This window comes from Salvelinus sp. IW2-2015, linkage group LG2 (assembly GCF_002910315.2).
Source record: "Salvelinus sp. IW2-2015 linkage group LG2, ASM291031v2, whole genome shotgun sequence".
Taxonomy (NCBI): Eukaryota; Metazoa; Chordata; class Actinopteri; order Salmoniformes; family Salmonidae; genus Salvelinus; species Salvelinus sp. IW2-2015.
This window is the reverse complement of record NC_036839.1, coordinates 24605675-24625264: the sequence shown is the minus strand read 5'-3', so window position 1 is coordinate 24625264 and position 19590 is coordinate 24605675. Positions and strand designations below refer to the sequence as shown.

Below are 19590 nucleotides of genomic sequence, written 5' to 3'. Positions count from 1 at the left end.
TCTATAGGCTATATACAGTACAGCAGTTAAACTGCACACTCAACAAATACTGTATGAAATCACTTTGGGAGGTAATAGTCATTCAAAATCATACATTTTAAGAGGATTTTAGAAAACAAATACACTTACACAGTTGCTCTATTACAATGTCAACCACTTTGAGATCAATATTAATGCAATTCCTTTCCTTTGTCTTACTCTCCGCCAACACACCAAGCCAATGCATCAGACCGAGCAGAACATTGTATTGAACAGAACAGCCAATGAAATGTCCAATGGCATCCCAGTGAATGGGATGCGTTTTGACTGTTTTCAGCATTTCCTCGAATCAAAAGCCAAGATCATTACCTTGAATCGACACACCGTGTGACTTGTATGTCTTCCAGGTCAAAAAAGGTCACAGTATTGTCCGAACCGGCCAAGCTGACTGCAGCTAAGGAGTACTTAATCAGCACTGCCCGGTGGGTGGGCTTTGTCAGTATCCCAGATAGCCAGGTGTCTATAGCAGCTTGGTGTTGCGGCTTTAGAATGTTGTGAGCGACAACAACCTGTGTACAACACAACACTTGGTGCTAGTGACCTGCTGGGCCAGCCAATCACCGGCTCTGTTACTGACAACCTACCTGGGTGATAGGAAGTAACCTTGGCACGCTCACAGTGTTTGACTAGAGAGGGCAAATTATAAAAGACCAGCTGCACTACCAAAATTTAACCATACCACGCCAGAAAGGGAAACTGGTCTAATGCACTATTATAGTAATATGATAAGAGTTTATTATTGCTGAAAGACATACTGCTGTCTAAAAATAACTATACCACATGCTACACTAATACCAGTGTTGTTGATGTGGTCCATTCAGTGTTCATGGACGTGAATGAGATACAACCAGCTCTTACCTCTACAGTGAACTCCTTCATCGAAGCCATCCTCACAGTCTATGGCTCCGTTGCAGAGCTTGTTGAAGTGAATGCACTTCCTGGTCCCTATGCACTGTATGTGATTCAGGGGACATCTCAACACCACGTCCCCCGCACCTGGAACAGAGAAGACAGTCACTGTTAGCAAGCCCTGTATGGTATGATATGTCATAATAGTCTATGTTCATTAATAATGGGGGAAAAATCCTATACTGTACAGTTACATATCGCAATCAAATTTTGGGATATTTTACTCTTTTTTTTCACTGTAGATAGCATTAGCTAGAGCTAGTCGGCGCCACCTGCACCAAAACTCTGGTATTTTTCATCCTATAGCTTGTTATCCTAGCTATAAAAAGTGAGCCAACATGTTTTCAGCACTTATTTCCATGACTGATCAAAACTCGTTTTCTCATGCTCTCTCTCGTCTTTCTGCAGCAGACATAGTGAGCAATATGTTTGTAACATCAAATCACAATAAAATTGCAGTATAAATCGCAATACATATACAATCGTGACAATCGTGGTACGTCTTGTATCGTGATGTCCCTGGCAATTCCCAGCTCTAATGTTCATTACCTAATTCTAGGTGTTAGATTCTGAGGAACATCGAAAGGTGATTAACTGAATTGCCATATTGTGCATTTGATAATAAACCCTCAGAATTCCCAGTTGAAACCTTGAGCTAATAGCAATCAACAATAAATTACACAACACTAATCACTATACCTAATTACTCATAAAAGCATTTATTTTTATGATCATTGTTTGGAGACATTTTATTTTCATACTCTATAATCTTTTCCCACAGCACTGTTCCTCTACAGAAAACATGATTACCGTTCACAGAAGCACATCAGAGTAAAATATATAGGAGGCATATGCAAATTCTGTTCACACTTGACGGCATTGTTCTTTATACACAACAGATGTTCAGTGAACTACAATGGGAAAGCCACGCTCCTGAACCACATACGGAAACGTATAACAGAGTGTACACACACACACAGAGCAGAGAGGAAACAGCTGTTTAAGGATTCATGAGGCATATAGGTGACCCTCATCTGCGTGGCAGCAGCCCACCAGAGTACATAAAATACATCTGACCCATGAAGCCAGCATTGTAAATGTGTCACATCGCACCTTAACTGCATTGGTATCAATTACAATAACGGCAACACTAGCCACTTAACAAGGAGATTTATTGTTACACGAGACAGGATCTCTTACCGATCCCCAGAGTTCCTCCATGTAGCTCTATACGAACTCATATCCAACCAAGAGCAGTTGAACCATCCTCGCTGAGCCATTACTTCTTCACAGCCTTCATTTATACTTCATAAGGCAGGATGATGCCACAATTAAGGTGGCCATTACAAAATGGTCTGTCATTTCCCAAGAGATTTAAAGAATAGATTTGTTGGCGCAATAGAAGTGAAACCATAACGATTCCCTGTAACCATGCCACGGTCTCTACTCTCAGGCCTGCACTATTACATGTGATGCATATGAGATCTTTTTAAGTCTCTTATTTCTTAGACACCTCACCCCAGCCATACGGATATGCAAGATTTAGGGAAAGTCAAATATAAGTGACCCTTTCATACATGAGCAAAATGGCAGCCAAATCAACTGGGCTCTTTTCACATTGTTCCTCTGAGACCTGAGTGTTAAATCCTATTAGTTTCGGAATGAAGCCAACATTGCACACAATAGGTTGCACTCTTTGCCTTAGTATTATTATACTAGGAGAGGAGTCACCTAACGCTTCAACCAACATGAGAAAACAACATTTGAAGAGAAAAAGGTGTGACCACTTCTAGTATATTCACTTGAAAAATGCTTTTCAAAGTAAATACCATACAGGGAAAATTGACGCTCGCTGCTCATCCACAGAGCCATTTTCTTAATGCATCCAAATAATTTACAAACACATTATCCTTTCTAGGACACACGTTCCGCTAGCGGAACCCCCCCCCAACATTCTGCTGAAAGGCAGCGCGCCAAATTCAAAAATATTTTAGAAATATGTAACTTTCACACATTAACAAGTCCAATAAAGCAAATGAAAGATAAACRTCTTGTTAATCTACCCATCGTGTCCGATTTTTTTAATGTTTTACAGCGAAAACACAACATATATTTATGTTAGCTCACCACCAAATCCCAAAAACACAGCCATTTTTCCCAGCCAAAGATAGTCACACAAAAACAGAAATAGAGATAAAATGAATCACTAACCTTTGATAATCTTCAGCAGATGACACTCATAGGACATCATGTTACACAATACATTTATGTTTTGTTCGATAATGTGCATATTTATATCCACAAATCTCGGTTTACATTGGCGCAATGTTCAGAAATGCCTCCAAAATATCCGGAGTAATTACAGAGAGCCACGTCAAATAACAGAAATACTCATCATAAACTTTGATGAAAGATACATGTTTTACACATAATTAAAGATACACTTGTTCTTAATGCAACAGCTGTGTCAGATTTTTTTTAAACTTTTGTAAAAAGCACACCATGCAATAATCTGAGACTGCGCTCAGATTTAACAAAATTTCTCCGCCATGTTGGAGTCAACAGAAAAACGAAATTACATCATAAATATTCCCTTACCTTTGATTATCTTCATCAGAATGCAATGCCAGGAATCCTATTTCCACAATAAATCGTTTTTTTTGTTCGATAATGTCCATTACTTATGTCCAATTAGCAACTTTAGCTAGCATGTGTAGTACACGTGTCCAAACGCTGGCACAGTTGCAGGCAAACGTCGGACGAAAACTTCAAAAGGTTATATATTACAAGTTGACTAAACTGGTCAAACTTAATAGAGAATCAATCTTCAGGATGTTGTTATCATATATATCCAATAACGTTCCAACCGGAGCATTTCTTCATGTCTGTACAAGTAATGGCACACATTGCCATTTCATGACTAGCGAGCGTGACCAGGAACTAGCATTCTGCCAGACCACTGACTTAAATAGCTCCCATTCGGCCCCACATCAAACTAGAGGCTTCATTCCACGTTCTACAGACTGTTGACATCTAGTGGAAGGCGTAGGAAGTGCAAACAGATCCATATATTACAGGGAATTGAATAGGCGATGACTTTCACATCGACCCTTCTCAGAATTCTCACTTCCTGTTTGGAAGTTTGCCTGCCATATGAGTTTTGTTATACTCACAGACATAATTCAAACAGTTTTCGAAACTTCAGAGTGTTTTCTATATGCATATATTATCATCTGGGACAGAGTAGGAGGAAGTTCACTATGGGCACCAATTAATCCAAAAGTGAAAATGCTGCCCCCTATCCCAAAGAAAATTTATATTGTTACTGCATCCATAGAATCTATTTAAGGTAGTTAACAAAAGAATGTTTATGTCTCTGACAACATGTCCCAATTCTCTTGCTGCGTGTGCACTGATCTAATGCAATGAGAGAAAGGCATGAATATTCATTGATTCTGATCCACCATACAGGAACACACAGATGGTCTCTCTACAGTCGAGAGAGGATGACAATCACTCTACTTAGCCCAGCGCAAAACTACCAACCACATTCTGCTCATTATGGTGCTGTAGGGTCCGTGGAAAAGTTAACAAAACTTATATTTCAACACATCAAACAGCCAGGGACTATAAAGTTTAGATAATTAGGTATGGCATGTCTTCAGTGGATAGATAGATGCCAAATGCAGGGAACTGTAGCTCCTGTAACTGATGTCTTTGTTTACCAAGTCGTGATATTTAAGTCTCTCCAATTACTGTAGATCAGAGTGGCACATCTCCAGCCTCACAATAATTGATTAATAAATTAATCAGGTCCAAACATAGGGGAAGATGCTTTGAGTTGGGGGTGCTGGGGGGGAGGCATAGTGGAATACAGTTGCGCAGACACCTTTTTAGGATTTCCACAAAAAAAATGTCATGCAATTCGATGTCATTTACATGATAGAAGACATGAGCAGAATATTTTTTTTATACCACACAACTGGCAAAATGCAGGTAGGGTGACCACATTTAAAATACCAAAATGCTGGACAACAGGATGATTTTGCGGGACATTAGTGGGACAGTGTAGCCTACATGAAAAAAAATAATTTCCCCCCAACACACACACAAATCTCCCTACCGCTCATGGTGTAGTAAACATTTTGAAGGTGCCGGAGAGGAATGACGTCATTATTTCTCAACGTTTGTATCGACATACAGTATGTAGACTATTGAATATCATTATAGAATATGCATAAAATGCATCCTCCAATTGCAATGTCTGCCTATCCCCACACATTTTGTCTCAAGAATTGTTTTGATTTTTAGTAGTCTTTCAAAATAGGCCATGGCATTATTATTCAATTGTGAATGACAATTCTTTGCGTATTACCAGTGAAMCGTCCAAACTGCATCCGCCAGCCAATCATTTGAACTCAATTAGTTTCATGGGAATATGCATTTACAGTAGATCTTCTTGATTTACTGTTTTGTGAGAAAATTAGAGTAGATGGTTCACAAACTATATAGCTTTCCTGTATTTTGTTTCAATCAAAGCACATTCTGCCTAGGGATGCGCTGTTGAGTTTTTTTTTACTATTCAGCTACCATCCTAAAATCGTATAGGTAAAGGGGGATACCTAGTCAGCTGCACAACGGAAATGTGTCTTCCACATTTAACCCAACCCCTCTGACTCAGAGAGGTGCGGGGAGCTGCCATAATCGACATCCACGTCTTCAGCGCTTCCCGAGCTAGCGCGGCAGTTAAAGACATCCACGTCTTTAACTGCCTAGCTCAGAACGACAGATTTTTAACTTGTCAGCTCGGGATTCGATCCAGCAACCTTTTGGTTACTGGCTCGAACCACTAGGCTAGGTGGTGTCTTTGTTATAACAGTAACGTTATATTATGCTATTATATTTTGTTATGTCTTGTGTATTGAAAAAAAATATGAACGCAACATGTAAAGTTTTGGTCCTATGTTTCATGAGCTTAAATAAAAGTTCCTAAAAATGTCAATTTGCACAAAAAGCGTATTTCTCTCAAATGTTGTGCACACATTTGTTTACCTCCTTGTTAGTGAGCATTTCTCCTTTGCCAAGATAATCCATCCACCTGACAGGTGTGGCATATCAAGAAGCTGATTAAACAGCATGATCATTATACAAGTGCACCTTTTGCTGGGGACAATAGCGGGCTAATCTAAAATGTGCAGTTTTCTCATACAACACAATGCCACAGATGTTTCAAGTTTTGAAGGAGCATGCAATTGGCATGCTGACTAAAGGAATATCCACCAAAGCTGTTGCCAGATAACTGAATGTTCATTTCTTTATCAGAAGCCACCTCCAACGTTGTTTTAAAATATTTGGCAGTAGGTCCAACCGGCCTAACAACCACCGGCCACGTGCATGGCGTCTGGGTGAGCAGCTTGTTTATGTCGATGTTGTGAACAGAGTGCCCCATGGTGGCGGTGGGGATATGGTATGGGCAGGCATAAGCTACGGACAACAAACACAATTGCATTTTATCGATGGCAATTTGAATGCACAGAGATACTGTGATGAGATCCTGAGGCCCAGGTGCCATTCATCTGCCGCCATCACCTCATGTTTCAGCATGATGCACGGCCCCATGTCGCAAGGATCTGTACACAATTCCTGGTAACTGAAAATGTCAATTGAAGAGGGGTGGGACAACATTCCACATGCCACAATCAACAGCCTGATCAACTCCATGCGAAGGAGATGTGCTGCGCTGCAAGAGACAAATGGTGGTCACACCGGATACTGACTGACTGGTGTTCTGATCCACGGCCCTAGCTTTTAMATTTTTTGAGGTATCTGTGACCAACAGATGCATATCTGTATTTCCAGTCATGTAAAATCCATAGATTAGGGCATAATGCATTTATTTCAATTGACTGATTTCCTTGTATGAACTGTAACTCAGTAAATAAATAAAAAATTGAACTGTGTGTTTATATTTTTGTTAAGTATAGAATAATAATTCATAATTATGTGATCTTCCAAGACATTGATTCAGCTTTTATCTAAACTTTACTAAACAAGCACCATTGTGAGAACTGGCAGAGTGCGTCCGTGTACTGAACCAACAATTGAAGCACACCTAGCCTACTCTTTTGCCTGCACAAAATGTGGTAATGCAGAAACGAGAGACCACAAAATCTGAGAATATTTGGCCAACAAAACATTTCTGGTTGGTCTCAAGGAATGTAAAACAGTTAGGAAAGGAGACTTTCAAAACGGGATTGAGTTAAGTAGCAGCAAATAGGCTACAGTGGTTCCTTCTTCGAAAGTTGCAGCCAATTGCGGTGCAGCTTGCATGGTGCTGCAGAATTCTATGGCACGTTATTTAAGTGTGAACCACTGGTACCGTTAATGCTAGTTAGTGCTACTTTGATCACCAGAGGGCATCTTTGAGAAGCATTTGGTAGCCTTCAATAATGGCTGTACTAGAGATTGCAGGCACGCGGGAGATCGGGGTTCAATTCTCCGACGGGGAGGAAGGAATAGGATGTCCTTGTAAATAAGAATTTGTTCTTAACTGATTCCATATGTGTTATTTCATAGTTGTGATGTCTTCACTTTTATTCTACAATGTAGAAAATAGCAAAAATTGAGAARAACCCTGGGATGAGTAGGTGTGTCCAAACCTTTGACTGATACTTGCTTAATTCATTTGATTAATATTATGGTGCTTTTATTCCAAGGAAAATGAAAAACCCTCTGGGTTTCCGTTAGGATGGAATGGAAAATATGTCACTGTCCAACGTGATGGTCGGGAGTACAGTACTGGTCTATTTAGCTAAAGAATCCAGTGTCCTGCGGGAGAACGGGGTTTAATTCACCAATGGGGAGGAAGGAGTAGGGTGTCCTTGTAAATAAGAATTTGTTCTTAACTGACTTGCCTAGTTAAATAAAGGTTACTGTCACGACTTCCGCCGAAGTTGGCTCCCCTGCCTGTTCGGGCGGTGCTCGGCGGTCGTCGTCACCGTCCTACTAGCCGCCACCGATCCCTTTTTCGTTTGTCTGTTTGTTTTGTCTTATTAGTTTCACCTGTGTTTCTGTTTTCGTAAATGAGATTCCCTATATTTAGTAGGTAGACCCGCCCTTATTTTGTGCGGGATTGTCTTTATGTTGCGTGTGTGTGTTTTAGGTAGAGGTGTAGTATTTTTTCTATTTACTTGGTACCCTGTGTTTTGGGTTATCAAGTTGTTCTCTGCGCCCTGGATGTTTGGGCTTATCATTTTTTGTGCATTAGTAAAATGAATATTTTTTCCAAGTGGATCTCTCTCTGCGTCTGATTCCTTCACCCACCTAGTCCCGCGTGACAGTTACACTAACAGCATAACATTTCAACACCCTAATTATCTAATTCTAGTCTAACTAATACCCAAACGGAGATTCAGTGAAAATAAAAATATAATTGATTTATCAAAACCAGTCCCCATGCTAGTCTCAGAGCAGCATGAAACGCTGCTAAAATAGTTGTAGGCTTTTGCTTCAAATCCTATTGCTTCTAACTTCAATATGCTCTTTAAATAAATAACACCTACACCACTTTTAACAGCACATTACTCAACACTAGTGAGACTCATGTCGTCTACGGTAGGCCTTCAGTATATCAAAAAATATGATGTGACTCTCCGCCACTAATGACATATATAGGATTGGATGATATTTCTGTAATTCAGTGAAATGTATTCCCATAGTAATTTGTTATGGATCCATAACTAAATAAACATTGGCATTTTGAAAGAGTATTTTTATCATAATTTTTTTAATGAAAGCATAAAGATGCTGTTATTAGTTGCATTGTTTTAGTTTGAACCTGCAGACTGGCACTAAGAACAGAGCAGCGGGAATGTTTCCCTAGTTAGCGCCATTATTAGTGCAATGCCCCTTAAAGTGTTGCCAGTATGGTGGGGTGGGGGTCCACCCCCCCCCCCCCTCCTCCTCCCTTCCCCATGGGCTAGATCAGTCTTCTGTGCACGGCTCTGCGGCCCATCCCATGCACCCTGCCCTCGTGCCTTGAACCTCGCACGCTTTCAGTTGATACAGCTGGAGAACTGCAAGGCAGTCCCATTGTGCGCCACTCGGGAGCCATGACCAATATATATTGTCCTGCTAATAACAGGGTTAATAATATATCTGTGAGAATAAGCAACAGGCTTTTATATAATTCTAAATGAATAATAATAATAATCGCTTTGTTTAAAAATATATATATATTTTGGAGATGATTTTGTTTCAAATAACGTAAAATGATCGAGAAAAAGGACATTCTTGAACATGGGGTCAGACATTGTTACTAATTTGTAAATAAAGCCAGTTTGTTATTTAGAATTGTTTATTTCTGTTTTTAGAGGGAGAAAAAACTAAAATCTACAGTCATCTCATGGGTCAATACACCCAGTCACTACAACAATACAAGGACCCTTCCTAACTCAGTTGCTGGAGAGGAAGAAAACTGTGCAGGGATTTCACCATTAGGCTAATGATGACTTTAAAACAGTTACAGAGTGGCTGTGATAAGAGAAAACTGAGAACGGATCCACAACATTACAGTTACTCCACAATACTAACCTAAATGACAGAGAGAAAAGAAGTAAGCTTGTACATAACAAAAATATTCCAAAACGTGCATCCTGTTCACAGTAAGGCACTAAAGTAAAACTGCAAACAAATGTGGCAAAGAAATTAACTTTATCTCCTGAATACAAAGCGTTATGTTTGGGGCAAATCCAACACAATGCGGTAAGTTTTTCTGGGTACATCTCTAAGAGCTTTGCACACCTGGATTGTACAATATTTACACAACATAAATTAAAAAATGATTCGAGCTCTGTCAAGTTGGTTGTTGATCATTAGTAGACAGCCATTTACAAAACTGTAACTAGGCCCCTCAGGAACATTCAATGTCATCTTGGTGTTTTAGGTTATTGTCCTGCTTAAAGGTACAATTGTCTCCCAGTGTCTGTAGGAAAGCAGACTGAACCAGATTTTCCTAACATGATGCAGCCACTAACATGCTTGAAAATATGAAGAATGGTACTCAGTGTTGCTGTAATCTCTGCAAAAGGTGATTCTAACATGCATTGACTGAGGGGTGTGAATACCAGTGGAGGCTCCTCAGAGGAGGAAGGGGGTCACCATCCTCTTCGGTGAATTTCATACAAATTTAAACTGTAAAACATTAAAAAAGTTATCATTTTTAGAGAAACCTATACTGAATATAATCAAGTCACCAAACAATTGATTAAAACACACTACTTGGCAAAAAAGGTCTACCGTAGACTCAACAGCATTCTGTAGGGTAGCACCATGGTCTAGTCGGAGGACAGCTAGCTTCCATCCTCCTCTGGGTACATTGACTTCAATACAAAACCTAGGAGGCTCATGGTTCTCGCCCCCTTCCATAGACTTGCACAGTAATTATGACAATTTCCGGAGGACGTCCTCCAGGCTATCAGAGCTCTTGCAGCATGAACTGACATATTGGCCACCCAATCAAAGGATCAGATAATTAATCTAGTACTGAAAGCATAAACTACAGCTAGCTAGCACTGCAGTGTATACAATGTGATGAGTAGCTTACTCAAAGAGAGAGAAAGACAATAATTGAACAGTTTTGAACAAATTAATTTCTTACAAAATGAAGGAGTTTCACTTACTTAGCTAGCAAATCAGCTAGCTAGTTTAATAACCTACTGAAACACCCTGCTCAAACATAGGGATGCATTGTTAGCTAGCTGGCTATGACTATCAAACACAACACTGAAACTCTTCCAAGTCAAGGTAAGCTTTTTGTTAACTGACTGTACATTAATGTTACTGCATGATTGTAGCGGGTTTACTAATGCGTTAGTCAGCATAGCTAATAGAACTATGATGTTACTTTAGCTAATATGGTGACAACGATGTAGGCTGTGTGTAGCGGTTTGGCTTGTTAAGGTTTTTTTTATTAGGTTTTTTTGACTAGTCACATACAGCTGATGTGTTGTGCATTGAAGTCCACAAGAGAAGGTACAAGGTGAGAGGAGTAGAGTGCATAGAAGGAATACAACGTGGCTGCTATGAAAGTGATCTGTGTTTATGTGTGTTCAGGGATGTATAAATTCTGCCGATTCTGTTGAAGAACTCGTTTGCAACAATGATTACACCCTATATCAGCTAGATGCAGGCAAAAGTGTGCAAGACAGTATTGAAAGTCACTGTCTGCCATGTGTCACTGTCTGTCGCCTCAAATTTGTCTCTCAACCTGTGTGCACCTACATTGTAAACTTTCATTCATAGGCTAGGTTGTAGCAACCTCATGATGGGTATAGGGAAAATTCGACTATCATATAGTAGCCTAAACCTACTGCATCGCTGTAAATGTAATATGAATGAGTCATCCAATATGCTGTAATAGAAAAAAAGGCCATGCTCATGAAAAAAACATAGTCCTCCCCCATCTTAAACAGCACTGACCGCTACTGGTGAATACTTATGTACACCTGCATTGTCTTGGTGGTGTGCTTAGGATCGTTGTCATGCTGGAAGGTGACCCTTCGCCCCAGTCTGAGGTCCTGAGCGCTCTGAAGCAGGTTTTCATCAAGAATCTCTCTGTACTTTGCTCCGTTCATCTTTCCCTTRATCCTGAATAAGTCTCCCAATCCTGGTTTCATCAGACCGGAAAATATTGTTTCTCATGGCCTGAGAGTCCTTTATGTGACTTTTGGCAAACACCAAGCGGGATGTCATGTGCCTTTTACTGAGGAGTGGCTTCCGTCTGGCCACTCTACCATAAAGGCCTGATAGGTGAAGTGCTGCAGAGATGGTTATCCTTCTGGAAGGTTCTCCCATCTCCACAGAGGAACACTAGAGCTCTGTCAGAGTGACTATTGGGTTCTTGGTCACCTCCCTGACCAATGCCCTTCTCCCCCGATTGCTCAGATTGGCCAGGCAGACAGCTCTAGGACGAGCCTTGGAGGTTCCAAAATTCTTCCATTTAAGAATGATGGAGGCCACTGTGTTCTTGGGGACCTTCAATGATGCAGAAATGATTTGGTACCCTTCCCCAGATCTGTGCCTCGACACAATCCTGCCTCTGAGCTCTACGGACAATTGCTTCGACCTCATGGCTTGTTTTTTTCTCTGACATGCACTGTCAACTGTGGGACCTTATATAGACAGGTGTGTGCCTTTCCAAACCATGTCCAATCAACTGAATTTACCACAGGTGGACTCCAATCAAGTTGTAGAAACATCTTAAGGATGATCAATTGAACCAGGATGCACCTGAGCTCAATTTCGAGTCTCAGGGTCTGAATATGCAGTACCAGTCAAAAGTTTGGACACACCTACTCATTCAAGGGTTTTTATTTATTTTTACTATTTTCTACATAGTAGAATAATAGTGAAGATATCAAAACTATGAAATAACACATATGGAATCATTGTGTAACCAAAATTGTTAAACAAATCAAACAATATTTTACATTTGAGATTCTTCAAAGTAGCCACCCTTTACCTAGATGACAGCTTGGCACACACATGGCATTTATTTTTTAAACCTTTCCAATGTGTTTGTGTGTGTGCACGCACGTGTGTGTGTGTGACCACAGGAAATGAGGGATCACCCAGGTATCAAGTACACTGAACAAAAATATAAATGCAACATGCAACAATTTCAAAGATTTTACTGAGTTACAGTTCATATAATGAAATCAGTCAACTGAAATAAATAAATTTGGCCCTAATCTATGGCTTTCACATGACTGGGAATACAGATATGCATCTATTGGTCACAGATACCTTTTTAAAAAATTGTAGGGGCATGGAATCAGAAAACAGTCAGTATCTGGTGTGACCACCATTTGCCTGATGCAGCGCAACACATCTCCTTCGCATGGAGTTGATCAGGCTGTTGCTTGTGGCCTGTGGAATGTTGTCCCACTCCTCTTCAATGGCTGTGCGAAGTTGCTGAATATTGGTGGGAACTGGAACGCGCTGTCATACACGTTGATCCAGAGCATCACAAACATGCTCAATGGGTGACATGTCTGGAGAGTATGCAGGCCATGGAAGAAATGGGACATTTTCAGCTTACAGGATTTGTGAACAGATCCTTGCACCATGGGGCTGTGTATTATCATAATGAAACATGAGGTGAGGGCGGCAGATGAATGGCACGACAACGGGCCTCAGGATCTCGTCATGACATCTGTGTACGTTCAAATTGCCATCAATAAAATGCAATTGTGTTCGTTGTCCGTAGATTAGGCTTGCCCACGCCATAATCCCACATCCACCATGGGGCACTCTGTTCACAACAGTGACATCAGCAAACCGCTAACACATACGATGCCATACATGCTGTCTGCCATCTACCAGGTACAGTTGAAACCGGGATTTATCCGTGAAGAGCACACTTCTCCGGCGTGCCAGTGGCCATTGAAGGTGAGCATTTGCCCATTGAAGTCGGTTATGACGCCATACTGCAGTCAGGTCAAGACCCTGGTGAGGATGACGAGCACGCAGGTGAGCTTCCCTGAGATGGTTTCTGACTGTTTGTGCAGAAATTCTTCGGTTGTGCAATCCCACAGTTTCATCAGCTCTCTTGGTGGCTGGTCTCAGAGGATACCGCAAGGGAAGAATCCGGATGTGAAGGTCCTGGGCTGGCACGCTTACACGTGGTCTACCGTTGAGAGGCCGGTTGGACTGCCAAATTCTCTAAATTGATGTTGGAGGCGGCTTATGGTAGAGAAATTAACAATAAATGATCTGGCAACAGCTCTGGTGGACATTCCTGCAGTTATCATGCCAATTACATGCGCTCTCAAAACATCTTTGGCATTGTGTTGTGTGACTAAACTGTACATTTTAGAGTGGCCTTTTATTGTCCCAGATACAAGGTGCACCTGTGTAATGATCATGTTGTCTAATCATCTTCTTGATATGATATTATCTTGGTAAAGGAGAAATGCTCACTAACAGGGATGTAAACACATTTGTGCACAACATTTGAGAGAAATAAACTTCTTGTGTGTATGGAACATTTCTAGGATATTTTATTTCACCTCATGAAACATGTGACCAAGATTTTATATTTTTTTGTTTATATTTTTTGTTCAGTACAGTTTAATAACCATCGAGGGTCATAACCCAACCTRTTTGTTGCCTTGAAGAAAAAAAGTAATATCCTTCTTAGTTACAGAGGGTGCAGTGAGAGAGACCACTGCTGCACAAAAAGCTCAGGATATCAAATGTTTTCCTATGATCTAGGAGCTAAGTAGGTCCACTCTATTCAAAACCGACGAAATTCATCAGCTTTTTTTTCATCGTCCTTTCCAATAAATTAGAATAAATGCAATGTTATTTTCTGGTGTCAGTCCACTCACAGCCAAAATAAATCTTCAATCTGCGCTATCCACATAGTATTTTTAATTAAAAACCATGGTGATATTTACCTTCTTCAGAGAAGTAAATGTAAATGTAGAGAAATCCGCTGGGACTGGGCGATCTATTTTGTATTTTTAACGTGCAATGAAAAGTCTTTCAGAGGCTATGTTTATTATGATTATCGCTTTAATCAGAGCTCCACCACCGGTATGCCAAATGATCAATTCTTGGAAAACAATCATTGAGAATATATTAGTAGGGACACTCATTGAACTGCTCTGTTTTAGATTTGTAACGCTCATACCTTGTGATTGCATGTGTGCCAATGGATTCCTTGTCCAGCCATATTGATGATCAAGGTATCACACATAGCTAGCGTCTCCTTGGCCCATATTGTGTATTTTAACTCTGACTTTAAAAAAACACCAGATCCAACAGCACAAGTTAGACTTGTAGATTCTAATAATTGAATCCTAACTTTTTATTATTTTATTTAACCTTTATTTAAATAAGCAAGTCAGTTAAGAACAAATTATTGTTTACAATGTCGGCCTACACCGGCCAAACCTGGACGACACTCTATGGGACTCCCAATCACAGCCGGTTGTGATACAGCCTGGAATTGAACCAGGGTGTCTGTAGTGATGCCTCAAGCACTGAGATGCCTTGCGCCACTCAGGAGCCCCAACTTGAGACAGACATATGCCAATGTAAGACATACCTGCATAACACCACACCAACTATCCTGCTAGCTATTGTCTGAGAACTAAGCAGTTGGTCCTGGTCCATTCCTGGAAGGGAGACCAGCGGTGTTGCTGCTGGAAGAGGTGTTAGATGGGGCAGTAGAGGGCAAACATCCCTCTGGTGAAAGCAGACACCAATGCCCCAGGCCAGGGCAGTGATTAGGCACTACCCTGCAAAGGGTACAATCCTGTGGTTGAGACGGTAAACCAAGGTCCTGACACTGAGTGGTCATTAATAGCCCATGACACTTGTAGTGAGAGTAGGAATGACAACCCTAGTGTCCCGGATGAATTCTAAACCAAGTCGCCTTACCATGGCCACCTAATCAGCCACCTCTTCTCTCCGCTGCAACTCCCTAAGCTGATGATGTGAATAGTAATATTCTCTCTGCAAACCTACAAGGTAAAATAAAGGTCCCAAACTTAAGATGCTAGTTTGTGTAGGGGTGTGTGTCTGAACAATGAGACATGAATGAGAGAGTGCACTGTCCCTTAGGGAATAGTCAGCTCCTCACTTCACTACTAATTCACAGCGCTATCACTGTTGTCAATCTTTTTGAGACCCTGCTGAGTTATTTAAAGCTAGAAGAGTGTTTGAGCTACATTATGTCATGTTGGGTCTCTGACAGTGAAGGAATGTCTGAGTAGCACTTTGGATGGGAATAAATGGCATGAGCAATATTTATAAGGTCCGTCTGAAAGAGTGATATAATTGCCAGTTCATTTGTTTGTAGAACAGAGCTAGGGAAACAATGGGAGTGGGTGTATTCAAGTTTGGGAAAAAGCCATCAAGCTCACGAAAATATATAGGAGAACACTGCTCCAAGAGTAGGAGTAGGCTGAACTTACAACTTTAACCTCAATAGCTTCAACAACAATAGCATATGATAAAGAAAAAACAAGTTTAGATTTGTAGAATGTAGAATTTTTCAAAAACAGAAATACCTTATTTGCATAAGAATTCAGAACCTTTGCTATGAGACTTGAAATTGAGCTCAGGATCATCCTGTTTCCATTTATCATCCTTGAGATGTTTCTACAACTTGATTGGAGTCCACCTGTGGTAAATTCAATTGATTCTTACATGATTTGAAAAGGCAAACACTTGTCTATATATGGTCCCAAAGTGGACAGTGCATGTCAGAGCACAACCCAAGCCATGAGGTTGAAGGAATTGTCCGTAAGGCTCCGAGACAGGATTGTGTCGAGGAAAAGATCTGGGGAAGGGCATTGGCCTCCATCATTTCTAAATGGAAGAAGTTTGGAACCACCAAGACTCTTCCTAGAGCTGGCCGCCTGGCCAAACTGAGAAATCGGGGAGAAGGGCCTTGGTCAGGGAGGTGACAAAGAGACTCCAGAGATTCTCTGTGGAGATGGGAGAACCTTCCAGAAAGACAACCATCTCTGCAGCACTCCAACTTAATGATGGAGCTGGAGTAATGCTTGGCCATGCAGTCGTTGGTGAACAGGGAGTAAAGGAGGGGACTAAGCACACACCCCTGAGGTGCCCCAGTGTTGAAGATCAGCGTGGCAGATGTGTTGTTGCCTACCCTTACCACCTGGGGGTGGCATGTCAGAAATTTCAGGATCCAGTTGCAGAGGGAGGTGTTTAATCCCACGGTCCTTAGCTTAGTGATGATTTTCGTGGGAACTATGGTGTTGAATGCTGAATTGTAGTCATCCTTGGATCTGTTGTGGCAGTGTGCAAATTGGAGCGTGTCTAGGGTTTCTGGCATGATGGTGTTGATGTGAGCCATGACCAGCCTTTCAAAGCACTTCATGGCTACCTACTGTACGTGAATGCTACGGGGCGGTAATCATTTAGGCAGGTTACCGTCGCTTTCTTGGGCACAGGGCCTATGGTGGTCTGTTTGAAACATGTAGGTATTACAGACTCGGCCAGGGAGAGGTTAAAAAATGTCAGTGAAGACACATGACAGTTGGTCTGCGCATGCTTTGAGTACACGTCCTCGTAATCCATCTGCCCCTTCAGCTTTGTGAATGTTGACCTGTTTAAAGGTCTTGCTCACATCGTCTGGAAGAGCTGGTGCTATCATGCATGCTTCAGTGTTGCTTGCCTCAAATTAAGCATTTTGCTCGTCTGGTAGGCCCGCGTCACTGGGCAGCTCGCGGCTGGGTTTCTCTTTGAGGTCCGTAATAGTTTTCAAGCTCTGGCACATCCGACGAACGTCAGAGCCAGTATAGTAAGATTCACTCTTACTCCTGTATTGACACTTTGCCTGTTAAATGGTTCGTTGAGGGTATAGCAGAATTTATTATAAGCRCCCGGATTAGTGTCCCGCTCCTTGAAAGCGGCAGCTCTAGCCTTTAGCTCGGTGCGGATGTTGCCTGTAATCTAAGACTTCTGGTTGGGAAATGTACGTACGGTCACTGTGGGGACGACATCATCAATGCATTTATTGATAAAGCTCGTGATTGAGGTGGTATACTCATCAATGCCATTGGATGAATCCTGGGAACATATTGCAGTCTGTGCTAGAAAAACAGTCCTGTAGCACAGCATCCGACCACTTCCGTATTGAGCGAGTCACTGGTACATCCTGCTTTAGATTTTGCTTGTAAGCAGGAATCAGGAGAATAGAATTATGGTCAGATTTGCCAAATAGAGGGCGAAGGAGAGCTTCGTATGCGTCTGTGTGTGGAGTAAAGGGGGTCTAGAGTTTTTTTCCCTCTGGTTGTACATGTGACATGCTGTTAGAAATGAGGTAAAACGGATTTAAATTTGCCTGGATTAAAGTCCCTGGCCACTTGGAGTGCCGCTTCTGGATGAGCATTTTCTTGTTTGCTTATGGCCTTATACAGCTTGTTGAGTGCGATATTATTGCCAGCATCGGTTTGTGGTGTTAAATAGACAGTCACAAATAAAATAGATGTGAACTCTCTTGGTAGATAGTGTGGTCTACAGACTATCATGAGGTATTCTACTGTACCTCAGGCGAGCAATACCTCAATAGCTTGAGACGTATTTAATATTAGACACGCACACCAGGAGTTATTGACCACTAGACACCCTTGTCTTGCCAGACGTAGCTGCTCTGTCCTACCGAAACACGGAGAAGACAGCCAGCTCTATATTATCCGGTGAATCATAAGATAATACCGTTTTTAATGTCCCGTTGGTAGGATAGTCTTAATCGTAGATAGTCCAGTTTGTTTTCAAATGATTGCACTTTGGCCATTAACACAGAGAGTAGTGGTGGTTTACTCACTCGCCGATGAATTCTCACAAGGCACCCAGACCTCCGCCCTTTGTATTTCCGTCTTTTCTTCACGCGGATGACGAGGATTTGAGCCTGGTCTCCGGGAAGCGTTATATGCTTCACGTCAGACTCATTAAAGAATAAATCTTCGTCCAGTTCGATGTGAGTAATTGGTGTTCTGATGTCCAGATGCTCTTTTCAGTGATAAGAGACGGTCGCAGCAACATTATGTACAAAGTACAACAATGCAAAAAAACTAACAAAATATCACAGTTGGTTAGGAGCCCACAAAACGGCAGTCATCCCCTCCGGCGCCATTACATATATTACGTAAGGCTGGAACGTATCAAAATGTTGAAAAAGTCAAAGGGTCTGAATACTTTCTGAATGCTCTGTATATTGGTATGGGTGTTGTTATCCTCAACACTGGCTTCGAGAGCATTATCAATTTTATTAAACGGGTTACCAACATATTCAAATAATGATTTACATATTTTCATATTTTTTTTTATTTTGAGGTCTCCCAAGTGGCGCAGTGGTCTAAGGCACTGCGTCACAGTGCTAGCTGTGCCACTAGAGAGTCTGGTTCGAGTCCAGGCTCTGTCGCAGCCGGCCGGGATGTCCTTTCCCCATTGCGCTCTAGTGACACTTGTGACAAACTGGGCATATACACGGTCGCCAGGTGTATGGTGTTCCTCTGACACATTGGTGAGGCTGGCCTCTGGGTTAAGTGGGCATTGTGTCAAGAAGCAGTGCGGTTGTGTTAGGGAGAAAAAGGGGTAAAAATAACTTTATTTTGATAAATTTCATCCTTCCACAAGATATAGTCCCGACACAAATCTTGGGTTGCAACCGGAGCCAGTCGGTCATTCGTTCTGTCGGTTCGGTTGAAGGACGCAACCCAGTCGTTCAGTCTATTTGTTCTGTCCCGACGGACGTGACTCAGTCGTTCATTCTAAATGTTCCATTGATATACTGGCTGGCAACTTTCTTATCCCTTGCTTGCTAGCTAGCCAACTACGGCTAACAGTGCAGTCAGAATAACAAATCAAAATAGCTGCATTTATATTTGTTTAAGCTGTTTTCTAGTGACATTAATTGATAACAATGAGCTAATGATGCGCGATTTCACCTGGCATAGAAAATATGCTTTCTCGTCAGGATATTGTTCTTCAAGAGCTATTCAACAACACGGCTAACACAATCACATCAAACTGTGGCGGGAAAGACTGCAAACTAGCTGCACTTTATCCTCTGCAGCAGATTAATCTGGGTCTTCCTTTCGT

General features: G+C 41.5%; 1 protein-coding gene across 1 annotated transcript in view; it reads right to left on the bottom strand.

Moving 5' to 3' along the window:
• lrp1bb (low density lipoprotein receptor-related protein 1Bb) overlaps positions 1-19590 on the bottom strand; it is a 393420-nt gene that overhangs the window by 346937 nt on the left and 26893 nt on the right. The window contains exon 3 of the mRNA XM_070446279.1: positions 898-1035. Coding sequence (XP_070302380.1) covers positions 898-1035 — 138 coding nt within the window. The remainder of the gene's footprint in view (positions 1-897; positions 1036-19590) is intronic.